Below are 16,691 nucleotides of genomic sequence, written 5' to 3' on the forward strand. Positions count from 1 at the left end.
GTGGAATAATAGAATAAATATATGGTGTGAATGTGGCCCTGGTAAGAGTGGGGAAGATTCTGGACTGGAGCGATGATTCCAGCTACAAACCTATATTTCACCTATGGAACTAAGTGGGGTTATTAGAGGCGCCCAGGATTGCAATGTAAAGCGCCTTAAGTTATTGGCACGAGTTCAGCCTTTATTCTTATGGATGTCTCAGAGAGTTACAAATAACAAATTACTTGTGATTTATTACTTTTTTGAGTAACGAGTGGGTAACTTCATTACATTTTGCTGGTAATAGAACAAGTAGTAATTTCATTACTTTTGAGGAGTAATTGTAATGTTTCCAGCATTACTTTTGCGCATTACTTGGGGGGGGAGCAGGGGAAGTCTTCTGCTCCTCTGATTTGTGGATGAAAATCATGTGCTTCAAATTGGGCTTCTGTGCGGCGTTGTTCTTCATGCTCTGTGGGTGCTTAGGAGGCAACAAGGGAGGAAGTGGAGAGCGAGACAGAGTGGAGAAAACAATTGTTTAAAAATTGACAGGAGTTGAAGGAGAAAAGAGCTAGAGGCAATATATATACACACAAAATATGTGTGTTGGGGTATCATAATTGCTGGGGGTGGGGTGAGGGGATGTGAGATTCTGTTATGCCATTCTGTTAATATTATGGATTAAAAAAATATTCTACTACCCTCTGTGTGTGTGTGTGCTTATTTTTAAAGTTGTTTTAGGCTACTTAGATGTGCAGCAGCCAAGGCCCGCACCTTGTAGGCTTTTTTTAAAAAAAAAGTAACTAAAATGTAATTGTAGCAATTACTTTTGAGTAAAAGTAAAGTAATCAGTTACTTTCAGAGCAATTGTAATTGTAACGGTAATTACTACTTTTTGGGGGCCATGTAACTGTAAATTATTACTTTTTAAGAGTACTCTTCCAAGCTCTGGGATGTCTACACAGAACGAATCGGTTTAAATCTGTATGCGACTGCGCTATATTGGGGGAAAAGGCTGTCTTGTCCCTTTCCAGCGTGGTGGGTGGAGGACACAACAGAGGAAAAGTTCATCTGCTCCGCACGTGTGAGTGATCTTATCCACTGGGGAGGGACCAGTGGGGGGAGCGAAAGGCTTGGCTGGTGCATTATTTTCCTTCAGGGTGGGGCTTGTTATTGCAGTCTCTTGTCTTGGTTGACCCTGCCCCAAAGCAGCTGCAACACGGAACAAATATATAAGGAGGGAATGTGTGATACGTGTAGTCATTTTTCCTGGTCCAAGTTAGATCTCCCTTCTGGAAAACACGCGACTGTCAAGTGGTGGGGCTGCAGCTGCAGCACCAGCCCCCCCTCCCCCCTGCTTTTGTTCGGTGGGATAGCGCCGACAGGCCCGGCAGCAAGTAGCGAGAGAAGAAGCGTGGCAACAGCTGCCTGCCTCCTCCCAGTCAGCCCGCCTTTTTTTTTTTGCCCTGGCTTTATCGCTCCATTACTACGGCGCCTCAGGCCGACCAGAGGCCGCCAGCCAGGACCCAGGTGAGACTCTGTCCGGCCAAACGTTTCTCGGTGGCTGCGGCAAAGAGGGAGAGGAAAAGAACCGAGCAGGCCCTGCCTTGCAGCCTGAGCAGGCTTTTGTCCCCGTCAATGGTGGAGCGCCGCCGGGCTTGCTGGGAATGGCTTCTCCATCTTCCTGAGACCGCGGAGGTAAAACGGCATGGGGGAGGGACTCCTGGGAGTGAGCGAGGAGGAAAGAGGACATTTTCTCTCAGAGTCTGCACCCAAAATGCTTCCCTCGTGCGGGAGGGAGAATCTATCTCTCCGGAGTTTTCCCTCCCGCCTTTTGCAAATGTTGCCCGCCTTCTTTTCCCTTCAGTGTTTCCTGTTTAACCTGGTCATTTGTTCCATCGGATTTCTCTCTTTCGTGGTGGCAGGGAAGGATCCGCGTGAAGCAGCAACACGATCTCTTTATTCTCAAGGACAGGATCTTTCTCTCCACGGTTCTTGTCAGTTTTAATCAGAGTCGGGTTTAAGATCAGAGCAACAGGTTTCTCCTTGCAACTTACGCGTTTGGTGGCTTTTATACAAATCTAGTATTAAGCAACCTCGCTGTTCTCTGTGGAGCAGAGTCGGCCTTTGCCTCTCTGCTGCTGTCTATTGCTCGAGGTTTTCTCTCCCCCTCCCTTTTTTCCTTGCCTTCCTTCTCTTTGTGTTGTCACTTTCCAAACCTTGCCTTGAGTACAAGCGGGTGAGTGCGGAAAGGCACCAGCCTCTTTCTTTCTTATCCTCTGCTACTAAAGAAGTATTTCATCTTTTTTGTCCACTTTTCATTTAACTTTCTGTGCAGCTTTATCTAAACTTTAAAGTGGGTTATTTAAAAAAAAATACCCCAGAGGGATGGTAATTTTGTGGAAAAGAAATAGGAGCTGCCTTATCTGTGAAAAGAGGGACAGAAGCTTGCATCCTAGCCTGGAGATGAATGGATGTGGCTTCTTCACTATGACTTGTCACTGATAGTAAAAATGTAACCCGGGGTGCTGTTCTCTGGCCGTCTTGTGATATATAGTGTAGTCAGGGCTTTGGCATCTTATCCTTTTGCCTTTCTGAAAGAAATGCATGACTAGGGTAGTTGATTCAGCACGGCAGCATTCCGAAATGTGTTTACCATATCTCTCCGTTTTGGACAGGTCCATTGTTTTTACAGTTTTGTTTCTTCCCGTCTTGCTTATACTGCACCATGCTACCTAGTGGGAAAGTGGCTAATTTAAAAGAATTTCCATTTTCAAAGCATTGTGTGGGAAATTGAAAGGCTGTGTATGTGCACTTCTCTTTTTTAAAAAAAGTTGTGGAATAATTTCAGGTGTTACAACTTCAGTGACTAAAGCAGGTAATAGTTCTTTGATCCTAGTTGAAGAGAAGATGACAAATCTATTGTCTATTTGCTTTAAGAAAAATGTAATGGATCTTTGCAGCACGTAAAAATGGTGGCTCTGCAGATACCGCCTCATATCAGCATTCCTGTTGTAATCTAGTAGCATTGATTGTCTTCTCCCCTTCCTTGCTCCATGATTCTTAAAGGTGAAACCAGGAAGAGCTATCTTGTTCTTTCATCACCATGGTGAAGTTTTAATTTTCATGAAATAATGTTTTTTTCTGATTTGAAGAGATCATAGTCTTCTCTGAAACTGATTCATTGTAAGGGGAAGGGTGACTTCAAGTTAAAACTGAGGAGGCAGTTTCAAAGGCCTAGTCCTGATGTTGCACTGAATGCCATGGTAATATTTACAGATACTGACTGAATATTTCTTGAACAATGCAAAATATTCTAAAAATCTACATTGTGATTCCGTGCCTTGTATAGAACTATGATACTAGGCCTTGAGGTCTGATCTGCACAAATAATATTGGATCAGAGTCTTGGAGAAATTCTGTACTGACTTCTCTCCCCACACTTATACATGGATACTAGGGTTGCCAGGTTCTTGGCCTGAGACTGATCCTGTATCTTTAGGAGAAGAGAAAGCCAGCCAAGTGCAGGTGTTCTTGCAGTTCTGTAATGAGAAAAACCACAAGGTGGAAGACCCTTGCACAACTTTTAAAGATACAGAAGATCTCTTGGTTGCCAGGCCCAGCCTCCAAGAGGTCTTCTGTATCTTTAAAAGTTGTGCAGGGGGCAGGGAGAATTCCACCTTGTGGTTTTTCTCATTACAGCATTGCAGGAACACCTGCACTTGGCTGACTTTCTCTTCTAAAGATACAGGATCAGGATCAGGCCAAGAACCTGGCAACCCTAGTTGATACAGATAGGAAATACTTTGTGGAGAGTTTTGCTTAATAATTCTGTCAACAGAAATCTAAGGAGGGGTTCTCTTCTGAAACTTTTGGTATAGATCATTCATCTTTGATTTTATAATCTGATATTTGCAGTTGTGCTCACTTTCATGTTATTTTGTAAATAGCTGGAGGCAGCAGGATGACTCCTCTGCTAGGTGGTCAAAAGCAAATAATCTTGTATATCTCAGTTTGCCTCTTCTTGACAGATCTTGTATATCTTGTTCAATCCCTCAGCAGAGGAACTGAGAGGAAAGAGAAGAGGTTATGTGCAAGGAGGGAATAGCAAATGACAGAGAGAAGAAAACAGTTGCAGCTGACAGAAATGGTACAGTAGGAGTTCTGATACAGAAAGGACATAGTAGAAGTGCCTCTGAGGAAGGTGTAGTAGTTTGCATCACTCCAACTTTTCTAAAAACTTAGAATGCTTTTGTAGGGTGGGGAGAGAGACTTTTCCATTTTGTTTTTGGTGTAGGCCAGGCCTTGATGACTTTTCCTTACCTTTTCAAACTGTAAGTTTAAGGGTGCAGTTGAGAATCTGAAGAACACAGGAGAAGCAAAAACAACAAACTATGCTGTATCCATTCCTATGTATCTGGGAAATAATGTTTCTGGGTACATACTAGGTTTGAACCAGAGGTTAGAGCATTCAGTGAGGAGAAACTAGGAAGAAGTGTAGGCCAGACTGATAAATTTACTGCTCAGAAAATTATCTCTTGTAATTGTCTTTTCCTATAGTTTTCGCTTTTGCTGCATTTGGTAAGCTTTGGAAGTGTATGCTTCTGCAAAAATCAGCCTTGTGTTTTAAACACTCTCCTGTAGGGATGGCCATGGAGGAAGAAAGGCTTTTCCTCTTTACCCTGTACAAAAATTCAGTCGGCTGTTTACATCATGGTATAGAAGGGCTATTAGAGAATTGTACTAAAAACTTCTATTAAAAATCAGATTCAACTGAAAAAAATCTAATCGAATGCAGTGCATTTAGGAAACAGACTTTCTGTCTGTATTGTGCTTCATATCCTATGATGAAAAGTATCCCAGCTTGAAACATGTCAGGAATTGTTGCTTTCTATGAAAGGAACTTTGATTCCCAATTACTTCGTGTTTTCTATTGCTCCTACCTTACAGCTGTTCACAGAGCCGCCATCCTTCATAGATTCTCCCCAACTTCCCTCTTCCCCCCCCCCCCAACTTAATGGTCTGAAAACAATTCAGTATGCAGGACCAGTTTGGCCTGGGTCTGGGGGCCAGGTATACATTAGAACCCATGTGACTGGAACCTTTACAGGGTGATGGGTGTTTAGTGTGCACTGTGTTGAGAGTGGTGTAGACATTGAGTGGTCCTGCTCTAAGTTGTTCCTATTTAAACCACTATACAGGCATACCCCGCTTAAAGTAGCTTCACTTAAAGTAGCCTTGCTATAAAGTACATGCTCCATACTCCACCATACCCCGCTTAAAGTATGCGTGCTTCGCAATAATGGACTCTTTATTGGCATGACGCCGCTGCCATCTAGTGGTGATTGCGTGCAGTACAAGTGAAGATAATTGCTTCACTTTAAGTACATTTTCACTTAAAGTACACTCTCCGGTCCCATTGCATACGTTAAAGTGCGGTATGCCTGTATTCTGTTATGGAACTGTTCTCCTTGCAACATTAATACAGCAGCAGGTGGAAACTAGCTTGTAAACTAGTATCTAGCACTATTGCTGCATAAGAATCAGTGTGGTAGCTGAAGCATGGGATAGAACACCACATGTAAATCCAAGTTCTGTGTCGAGCCCTTAGCCAATAGTGAACATAACCATTCTAAAACTATTTTTATCGTGTCTGAACATGACATGAGAGAGTTGTGATGTCGGTGACACCTACTTGGGGTGCTTTCACACTGCACTTTATTCTGTTATTCTGACTAAGGGTGGGTGTGGGTGGGTGTGTGGGTGTGTGTGTGGGTGGGTGTGGGTGGGTGGGGTACTGCAATGTGAAAGGGGTTTTAGAAATCGGGACAGAAGCGCTTTCTTTTTAATCAGTTAAACTAGCACTATTAGCCCCATGTGTGAAAGCAGTCTTGGTTTCCTGATATGATAGCAATTGGAAATTTAAGTACAATATGTAAACAAGTATTTCTATAAGGTTCTGCTATTTAAGACCTATTTGAATGGAGTGCCTTCCATTGCTTTGTCTCCTAGCATGAACTTGGCTGGAAGTTTGCTTTCACTTTGCCTTAAATGTGGCTTGCCTTGTCCAAACCTGGGACCATAGCTTAACACTAATTATAGTTAGTCTCAATAAGCTAGCTTAATTTGAAGTTGGCTTGTTTTGACACTAAACATAATTGGTGTTAAACCATCATCCCAGTTCAGATGCCTGCTTCCCTTTTTCCTCCACCTGCATGGGCAAGCGCAGGAGGAGGCTACGCTCATTCGCTTAGCATAAAATCATGGCTTAGTGATGTGTTCAAATGTGGGCATTTAGTGAATACTTCAGGAAACTCATTTTAGACAGACACCAATTCCATCATTTGAGAATTCACTCTGAGGTATAAGAAAAGTTTCTAAACAAATCTGTACATTCAATTGTCAGAAGAAAACACTGTAGTAAAATTCTAATTTAAATCCACAGGGTTTGAAAAACTGAGTCAAATCTCAAAACTGTTCTGTCAAGGAACCCCAATGTTTCTGGAAACTGCAACAGACACAGTAAGTAAGACCATTCACATTTTGAAGCATTTTTTGTTGTATGGGAATGGCATGAGAGAATAGGTATGTTCAAAATATATATTGTGCTGCAGCAAGAGATGTATTTGGATGATGTGGTATCTTCCCAAATGATGACGCAAACTCCCTCTCCACTTAAAGCATTTGTTTATACCAACTAGTGGAATTTAATCATTTTGCATGGTCTTATGTTTAGACAAGTTCTTAGTGAGAATCTAGTTGTGAACATGTTATTAATGTAAACACCACAACTGTATGTGCATTTATTCAGAAGCGAGGCATACTTCCAGTTGTGTGCATAGAATTATGCTATAAGCTACTTAATGAAAAATGAGGCATTATTTCACGGATATGCAATGTAAGGCCCATGGCTCAAATCCAGCTCATTGAAAGCCTCAGGGGACATTTATTTTACCTATTTTTATCCAGCCTTCAGCACAAGTGCCTTAAGGCTAGCTAAAATAAATCCAAAGTCTCACACTTTTATCCTTAAAAAAAAAAAAACCCTCTGAAGTAGATTAGGCTTGTGGTTGATGCACAAAATGGTGGCTGAAAGAAGGCTAGGCATGGTGACTACTTTATGTTGCTTACTCCTTTATATTATGATTTAGGGTAGTGATTTCCAAACAGCGTACCTTGGAAGTTTTTCGGGAGTTCCTCAATGAGAAACTTGATAACAGCAGATAGACCAAATCAACTTGTTTAAAGAAGTGCTGGGAATATGATACAGTCACGGTTTCCATGGTGATGCCCAACAGGTTGATCCAGGACCTTGTTTAGAGCAAGAATACTTCTTAGAACATACCCTAGAACGCTGTACAGTATGTAGGGGTGCTATGGCAGATATTCATTGGAAGACAAGTCAGTGGGAATTCACTCTGAGGTGAATTCAGAAGATTTGAAAATCACTGGTTTAGGCTAAATAGCAGTAAGTGTTGGAAAACTAGGCTGAGTGGTTTGGGAAATGTAGGCGGGCAGCACTGAGTGTGTGCATGTTTAACGGTTGTAATGCCTCAGGGAGATATTCTAGAAGATGTTTGGTTGAGAAGATCATGGGCAGATGTAGTCATGAATGCAGCAGAGCCAAGTTGGCTTTGTGTACTAATGATGCAGTTCCAAGACTTCAAGCAAATAAATGCTTTGGATAGAAGATTGCCAAATGTTGCACTCGCAGGTTGCAAAACATGAATGTAGGCTAACAGATATAAAATGAAAGAAAGTGTATGCATGAGTAGAAAGAGAACTAGAGTTTAATTTGAACTGTAAAGTTGTCTTCTATAAAGAGATAAATATGGGATATTGTCTTCTGTTTTTAGGTGAGAAGATGAGCAGCTACAATTCAGAAAAACTGACGTTTGGAGTACATGCTCATAAATCCAGAGAGAAATTACAGTGATTAAGATAAAAAGAGATGAAGGTATGATAGATTAAATATTGTTTGGAATAAACAGTGTGGAACAGGTGATGCCTGAACTTAAAGGGTTGTAACTACCACTGTACAATTGGAGTTCTACTTGTGCAATGGGACTTTCTCTTCCTCTCCCCATGCAACCTCAGAATCTGTTTTGGAGGGTCCGCCAACCCTCTGGATCAGATTCTGAGGGGCTGCAGAGGGGATAGAAAAGGGAAATTCTGTTACAGAAGCAGAAGTCTGTTGAGCAAGCAGAGCAGCAGTGTTGGATACAACCCAAAGAGTTTGGGGATGTTGTGAGGACTAAATATGAAACTGCCTTATACTAAGTTGTTTCATCCAGCTCATTACTGTTTGTACTGTAAAGAGATCCATATGGGATATTGTCTTCTGTTTTGCCTGGCAATGGCTCTCTTAATGTCTGAGGTTGAAGTCTTTTCCAATTCAGTTCCCGTTATATTTTTAATTGGAAATGTAGAGATTGCATACAAAGGATGTATTTGACTACTGAGGTATAGGTCCTCTGCCGTTTTAGGGTTTTTTGTGTGCATACATAGGCTGATATTAAATGATAGCACCAGAGTCTTAGTAAAAACACATCAGTTAAATAACCACATCCAAAGCTGTTAAATGCTTGCCCAAACAAAAAGATACAGCATCACAATCATTTGACTGTCATACCAGGATTTATTCATTTTAGTGGGACAGACATTGGCTGCCATGGTTTAGCAGTATGTGAATGAGCCTAGCCTCCTTTTGGGCATGTGCGTACTCAGCAGAGCTTAAAAGCCTTTAGGTGTTTCACTCTCATTGCTCAGACATGCACAAACCAAAAGGGATGAGGCGAGAGAAGATACTGTGGAATGTAGGGGACGTAAAGTGATAACAGTGGTCCATGTTTTTAATTTTCTTGCAGGAATGGAAGAAAATGCTTATTCTGTTCTTTCCTGAAATACTGAAACTCTTAATTTGCAAAAACAGTACATAAACATGAAAAAGATAGCTATTTTAAGGTGTGCCTGCTTAAATGAGGGGCAATATAAAAGGTACCTGAGAGACTAGGAAAATCTAGAAAGGATGAAGCACACAGCTGAGTTGAGCATTTCAGCTGTGCAAAAATGGGGGGGGGACTGGCTTTATAAGAAAAAGGAGAGATTGGCTGGCCACTGTGAGAACAGGATGCTGGACTAGATGGGCCACTGGCCTGATCCAGCAGGCTCTTCTTATGTTCTTATTAGTTGGCTATTTAGGAAGGCACCCAAAATGTTAACATTATTTATTTTTGTATTATCAAGCATTCTGAACTTCTCTCCATGGAGCAACCATACAAACAATCTGAATCTTGAGCAGCTTTAGTGGAGCACAGTAATTGATTTGCCTTGGCTAAAACCCTCTAACACTAACTTCTTGTGTTTCAGAACTCTGAAAGTTAACTGAAGGTAGGATGGATGCTTCAGTAATATTGCCTATTCTGAAGAAAAAGTTAGCCTTCCTCTCAGGTACAGTTTATATGTTTTATTCCAACTATATTACTTTGAATTGTTAAGCTGTTATCTGATTCTCCATTGCCCCCCTTCTTGACAAGTGGCACAAATGTACTATACATACTGAAGCAAAGGCTGTTAGTGACTGTGGATATGGGATTGCTTTCGAACACTCAGAAGGCTTGGTTGCATAAATTACCATTAGTGTCCATTAGTGAGTTCCTCCTTACTGGAGCTTTCCTGGCTGCTTCTGAAGCATTCAGGGGGACACCTTACTCTGCACCTAGTATCATGGTGCATTCAACACGAGCAGCAGTTGCTTATGCAGCACATACAACAAATGTTCCGCTACAAGAGATCTGTCAGACAGCCACGTGGGCAAACCTGGATATATTTATCAAGTACTATAAGGTGGGCATGTATGCATCTGCAGATGCAGCCTTGGGGAGGTGAGTTCCTTAGGTGCTGCTGAATCATTAATGACCCACACAGAAGGTCAGCTTTGGAACATTGCACTTGGGGGAGGCAGGAAAGAGTTAACCCTCCAAAGGACTCTCGCCTTAGTCCCTCCCATGGAATGACAGTTCGCTGTCTGGCCAAGCTTGAAAGTATTACACTTATAACACTAACAACATCATGGCTCAAAATAACATTGCATTCGCTGAAGCCAACTCGCAAACTTCTAGGTCAGTTCCGTGACCCTTCAATCTCCCCCATTTTCCTTGTGTTATTCTTCCTCATGCTGCGTCCCAGGGTGGGCCTTGGTGGTGTCCTGGTGTCCCCAAAGAAACACCTTCCTGGTGAGTAAAACGGTTCCTTCTCCAGTGGGCACCAGGACACCCCCAGGACATTCTGAAGATAATGCTTCAGAAGCAGCCACAGAAGCTCCAGCTAGGAGGAACTCACTAAAGGACACCTGGTAATATATGCAACCAAACCTCCTGAGTGTTTTGAAAGCAGCCAGGAAATCTCCAGCTAGGTGAAACTTCTCATACCTACAAAGCAATTCCTGAAACATTGTCATGTTATGCAAACCTGCTGAGTGCCTGTAATCTGCAAATGTAACTTGCTGTTTAAATGAACACAAAGGAACAACAGAAGGCCTAGTAGCCAAACAGTACCATTAATGAGCAGCAGGGGCAACAGAGAACATGTGACAATGCTTTACCAGACCCACATGATGTGTCCAGAGGTAGAGCGCTGAGGCTGATGGTACAGAGGTTTGGCAGACAAACCACTGAGACACAACATAATGTGTATGATGATTCAGTTGTCTCTGGAGAAAGAATATAGATGGTTCATTGGTGGATGGCAAAGTCAGCTGCTGCTGTCTATGGAATTGTGAATTAACTGTTTGGTCTGAGTAACCCTGCTACGTTCCCTCAGTAGACTTAGGTAGTCCCATGGAGGGTGTGATGTCCGCCTCGTCTAAGGGACAATGATTGGGCGCTAAAATTAACATTGGAGCCTGGAGTGTTGGCTAGTTGCCTAAATAACCCAATGGCTTTGTTGTAGATAAGGATTGTTCCTGTTAAGCAGATTTTTATTTGATAATTGAGGCCTTGTTCATCCCTAATAATTACTTTTCAGCACCTACAAAGAGTTTTCTTTTCTTCCTTAGAACCAAATATAAATATTTTATAGAATTTGATCCATATTAAGTATTTGTTATGTTGTAGTCCTAGAAAAAAATGCAGTTTGCATTATAGTTGATTATTGGATCTTTGCTAAATCAGCATAACATGACACTCCATCTTAAAGGGAATAACTCAGTTATCATTGGTACTTACATAGTTTTTAAGGCTATGGGAATATGTCACTGTCCCTGGTCCCTGAGTGATCATTAATAGTTGTAAAACGTACTAGATTTTCAGAACTACTCCATATTCTAAGAGCTTTCTCATGCTGCTTGAGCCTTCAGATGTGTTAGCCACTAACCAGGATGACTGTGATCTGCCTTCACAGTTTGAGGCAGTATGTTTCTGAATACCAGTTGCTTGAAACTGCAGGAGGGGAGAGTGCTCTTGTGCTCAGGCCCTGCTTGTGGGCTTCTCATAGGCCTTTGAATGGTCAAATGTTCATGTGCGAACAGGATGCTGGACTAGATAGGCCATTGGCCTGATCCAGCAGGCTCTTCATATGTTCTTAGGTTGTAGTCAACTAAGTCATACCATTGAAATTAACGAACCTAAGTTATTCATGTCTATTACCTTCACTGGTTCTACTCTGAGTGGGACTAGCACTGAATACCACCTCTAATTACTGTTTTTTTTCCTGCTAGCCTTAGTTTTTGTTGTCAGTTTCTTTTAGTATACATGTAGCAAATAAACAGTTATGAAAGGTAACTTCTTATAGTTGAATAATAAAATAGTGCAGAAAATGAGCAATAATAGAGCAGAGAAAAGAATTTACCAGCAGGATATCTCTTTTTTGGCAAATAATTTTTACAGTACCTTTTCCTGACAGGCATCAAATGGATGTTGAGCAATCATTTTCATTGCAACAATGAAACATTTCACCTGTTGCAAACACTTATCTTGAAATAAGCTTTTAATTGACATGTTTGGCTGCTACTGTTTCAATGCCTGCTAAGGTGTTTTTGAGTTTTCACTGAGTTGTATTCACTGTTGGGTTTGTGCGAGTAGAAGGTGCTTCTGCTCGTGCAAGGTGGGGTATCCGCTGATTCCCCTTACCTATTGTAGCCCTTGGTGACATATCCCATACTTTTCTAGATAATCTACCAACCCTCAGGAACAGCTTTTGTGGGGAGGGGCTGCAGAAGTTAGGGGATGAGAGCAAAAGCCACCATTGGATACAACTCCATTATGTATGATCCAGATCTAGAGGTGCTTCCAGACGGGTGTTTGTTGTGGGATAAGTGCTCTTCATGAATACAGGGGAATTTTTGGACAGCATCCACACAATGTTATTAGTATTAAAATGCCAGTGTGCAATTCTCCCCCCCCCAATTTAATCTGGATTTCCCATTTCCTAGAACAATCCAGTAATAGAGCAATCCAACCCCCTCTCCCTTGCTGGGATTTCCCCCTGCCTAGCTGTACCAGGTAAGCCATCCACCTGCCACTGATGGAGTGACACAAGCATCACTCTGTCAGTGCTGACCTCCATCTTCTGCTGTGCGTGTGTGCACGTGTGCATGAACCACTGATGGGATTCCCACAAGCATCAGCCTAAAACCTTCCCAAACACGGTAGCAGAGAGAAGGAGGGGCTGAGGATCTGTTGAATCTCAAGCTAATTACAGTGCCATCATGTGACTGATCCATGGTCAGTTATTGGCCAACTCTAGGCTAACAGGGTGATCTTCCTTTCTTTTTAAAGCCATGTTTGATTTTGCCATAAGCAAGGTTTTTAAAATAGTCTTGATGATGGATGTTCTTATAAAATAGTGTTCTGTTGTTAAACTCTTATATGAACCTTTTTTTACTGCATGTACCTCCCAGAAACAAAAGAGAACCCAGTGAAAGGGGGAAAGTCTGGCTCTTATCCCATTGTCCAACAAATATATATTAAAGAGGAAAATATTGCAAATGGTTCAACAAGAGGAAGGAAAATACCTTCTCCTTAAGTGGGCTCAGCTGCTTGAAGTTAAAATATAAATACAATATTATTCTTCTGAACATTACTGAGTCATTTCCTCTTCCTTCATCTGCTTCCTCCTTATCCATTTACTCTTGGTTGAATTCCTATTCTGTGGGGAGAGGCAAGAGACAGCTCTCTGCACTGCATGATGAGCAGATTTGGAAGCTTAAGCATGGGGACATCTCCGCTACTGGGATTATGTTACTGATTATTTCTTGATCCTGGAAGAGTGGGTGTAAGAGAGACTTCCATATCTTTCATTAGGTGTAGCAAAATATTAATAGAGCTAGGGACAAAAATCCAGTTGAAATCGAGTGTGTTATCAGTATTTCTATTCACATGTGAAACTGGAGCCCATCTACATGTTTTGAAAAAGCAAGAGTTTGGGGCCAGGGCTAAAGCACTTGAGATTGTCTGTAGGGATCACAGAGTGTAATCTTGTACACCAAAACTCTGTGTTCATGGAAAGCTAGGACATCAGAAGTTTAACAGTCTGTCTTCTCCCTGATTTACTATTCTTCTCTCTGCAGAAAAACTTTTCTTACTGTGGTGGTGATGATGATAAGCATTCAGTGGTGCAATTTCTCACTTGCATTCTGAAGCAGTATGATTTGGAAGGCCCAAAAAAACGTATTTTCTGAATAAAGTCTCTCACACACTGAAATGTGATGGTGAAAGCTCCTTTGGAATGAGTGTTGCATGTCTAATTTTTCTGCTCACTTAAAAAAGCTTGGAAATGTGCATTGAACTTGGAGGATGTTGTGTTGATCTCTTGCTTTCAACACAAACACTATCAATATTCATGCATAAAGTCAGCTCATGGTGTCTCTACCACCCAATTTATAACAAAATAGTAATAGTTAGGATTCACATTGCACTTTTTTGAAAGTGCCATGGTGTTTCACATACATTATCTTAGTCTTCACAACAGTTGTCCAAGGATATCCAGTACTGTTATCTTTAGGTTATAGATGGGGGAGGCATAGGGTGAGAGATAGTGGCTTCTCTAAGGCTACCCAGTGAGTTCATAGTGCAGCTAAAACTTTTGAACTGGGGATGCATAAGTTGTACCTTGAGCTCTTGATCACTACACATTTGCCATCTCCGTATATTATATGCAGGGTTCTACAGTTTTTGGATCGCTTTGATAGCTAAAAATTGTGGCTGACGTGTTCCTTATCCTTCCACTAATAAATAAAGCCTTCCTGCCTTTTCCTGCGGGAAAGGCAGGTAGGGAGCCTGTAGGCTTAGGCAATGCAAATTAGCTAGAGGCAGTTCCCTGCAGGGGAGGCAGGTGGGGTGCATTGTGGTTTAGTCACCAGAGGTGGGTGGTATGGGCACTTCCCCTTCAAGCAGCTGAACAAACCTCCGTCTTCCTTCTTCTCCAACTCCAAGGTTGGGATAGGGATTTCTTCACTGCTGATGGGATAGTCCTCACCCCCTCTAGCAGTTGGCACTAATGCTTCCTTCTGTTTTAAAGTTTAAGATATGGCTAAAACCTAAAAAGAAGATTTCTGAGGCAGGGCCTGCGAGAATCTTGCACATTTTCAAGTTCCATGAAACTAACAAAGTCCTCAGTTTAGGCCTTCCTGCTGACAAGGACCTACCTTATCTGCTGTATAATGGATAATGCAGTAGCATTCAAAATGGTAGGATGTGGTAGTGATGAGGGAGTGTGGAACACAAGGTAATAACTGAGGATAGCATGGATGGAACTGTGATGAAGGTGCACAGGGTTTACAGGACAGGTGGATTGAAAGGGAGAGTTGGGCCCTTTCCAGAACATCTTAATGAGGTTTTCAAAAACATGCTTCAAGATAGTGTCAGTTGAACTTACACTTGTTGTTACGTGCATTCAAGTTGATTATGACTTATAGTGACCCTATGAATCAGCGACTTCCAATAGCATCTGTCGTGAACCACCCTGTTCAGATCTTGTAAGTTCAGGTCTGTGGCTTCCTTTGTGGAATCAAGCCATCTCTTGTTTGGCCTTACTCTTTTTCTACTTCCTTCTGTTTTTCCCAGCATTATTGTCTTTTCTAGTGAATCATGTCTTCTCATGATGTGTCCAAAGTATAATAACCTCAGTTTGATCATTTTAGCTTCTAGTGATAGTTGTGGTTTAATTTGTTCTAACACCCATGCTATCTGCAAAGCTCTCCTCCAACACCACATTTCAGATGAGTTGTGTTTTCTCTTCTCTGCTTTTTTCACTGTCCAACTTTCACATCCATGCATAGAGATTGGGAATACCATGGTCTGAATGATCCCGACTTTAGCATTCAGTGATACATCTTTGCATTTGAGGACCTTTTCTAGTTCTCTCATAGCTGCCCTCCCCAGTCCTAGCCTCCTTCTGATTTCTTGACTATTGTCTCCATTTTGGTTAATGACTGTGCCCAGGTACTGATAATCCTGACAAGTTCAATGTCCTCGTTGTCAGCTTTCAAGTTACATAAATCTTGTGTTGTCATTACTTTAGTCTTCTTGCGTTTAGCTGTAATCCTGCTTTTGTGCTTTCCTCTTGAACTTTCATCAGCATTCTTTTCAAATCATTACTGGTTTCTGCTAGTAGTGTGGTATTGTCTGCATATCTTAAATTATTGATATTTCTCCCTCCAGTTTTCACACCTCCTTCATCTTGGTCCAATCCTCCTTTCTGTATGATATGTTCTGCATACAAACAGGGTGATAAAATGCACCCCGGCTCACACCCTTTCCAATTGGGAACCAATCAGTTTCTCCATATTCTGTCCTTACAATAGCTTCTTGTCCAGAGTATAGGTTGCATATCAGGACAATCAGTTGCTGTGGCACTCGCATTTCTTTTAAAGCATTCCATAGTTTTTTATGATCTACACAATCAAAGGTTTTGCTGTAATCTATGAAGCACAGGGTGATTTCCTTTTGAAATTCCTTAGTCTGTCCCATTATCCAACATATGTTTGAGATATGATCTCTGGTGCCTCTTCCCTTTCTAAATCCAGCTTGGACGTCTGGCATTTCTCGCTCCATATATGGTAAGAGCTTTTCTTGTAGAATCTTGAGCATTACTTACTTGCATGGGATAATAAGGCAATAGTTCGATAATTACAGTACTACATTCCCTGGGATCTCCTTTTTTTGTCTGTGGGCCATTGTTTAGTTTTCCATATTTCTTGACAGACTTTTGTCAAAATTTGGACAGATTCAGTCTCAGTAGCTTGTAGATCTCTATTGGTGTGCCATCTGTTCCTGGTGATTTGTTTCTTCCAAGTATATTAAGAGCAGCTTTTACTTCGCATTCTAAAATTTCTGGTTCTTCATCAGATGGTTCCTCTGTGACTGAATCTGTCATCTTTCCATCTCTTTTATAGAGTTCTTCAGTGTATTGCTTCCATCTTTCTTTTATTTCATCTCAGTCAGTGTGTTCCCCTGTCGATTATTCAACATCCCTACCCTTGGTTTAAATTTCTCTTTAATTTCTCTAATCTTTTGGAATAGGGCTCTAGTTCTACCCTTTTTGTTGTCCTCTTCTATTTCTATACAATATCCATTGTAATAGTTCTCTTTATCCCTACGTACTAGTCACTCTATAGTTTCATTTAAGGTTCTAACCGTGTTTCTCCTTTTGCTTTGCTTCTCTCTTTCAACCATTTTAAGAGTTTCTTCAGTCTTCCATTGAGGTCTTGCATT

At 41.4% G+C, this 16,691-nt stretch overlaps 1 protein-coding gene across 5 annotated transcripts in view; it reads left to right on the forward strand.

Annotated features, from left to right (window-relative positions):
• The first annotated feature begins 1,121 nt into the window (after positions 1-1,121).
• Positions 1,122-16,691, forward strand: part of LOC133390183 (SEC14 domain and spectrin repeat-containing protein 1) — an 84,287-nt gene continuing 68,717 nt past the window's right edge. The window contains exons 1-4 of one of the 5 annotated variants that reach the window (XM_061638227.1): positions 1,122-1,509; positions 6,425-6,501; positions 7,836-7,936; positions 9,349-9,429. In XM_061638227.1, the coding sequence (XP_061494211.1) occupies positions 9,375-9,429 (55 nt within the window). In that variant the 5' untranslated portion in view covers positions 1,122-1,509; positions 6,425-6,501; positions 7,836-7,936; positions 9,349-9,374. Of the gene's footprint in view, positions 1,678-1,747; positions 1,977-4,043; positions 4,130-6,424; positions 6,502-7,835; positions 7,937-9,348; positions 9,430-16,691 lie in introns of those variants that run through there. The other 4 variants (XM_061638224.1, XM_061638222.1, XM_061638225.1 and 1 more) reach the window with 4 other exon arrangements.

The sequence above is a fragment of the Rhineura floridana genome, chromosome 8, assembly GCF_030035675.1.
Source record: "Rhineura floridana isolate rRhiFlo1 chromosome 8, rRhiFlo1.hap2, whole genome shotgun sequence".
Lineage (NCBI taxonomy): Eukaryota > Metazoa > Chordata > Lepidosauria > Squamata > Rhineuridae > Rhineura > Rhineura floridana.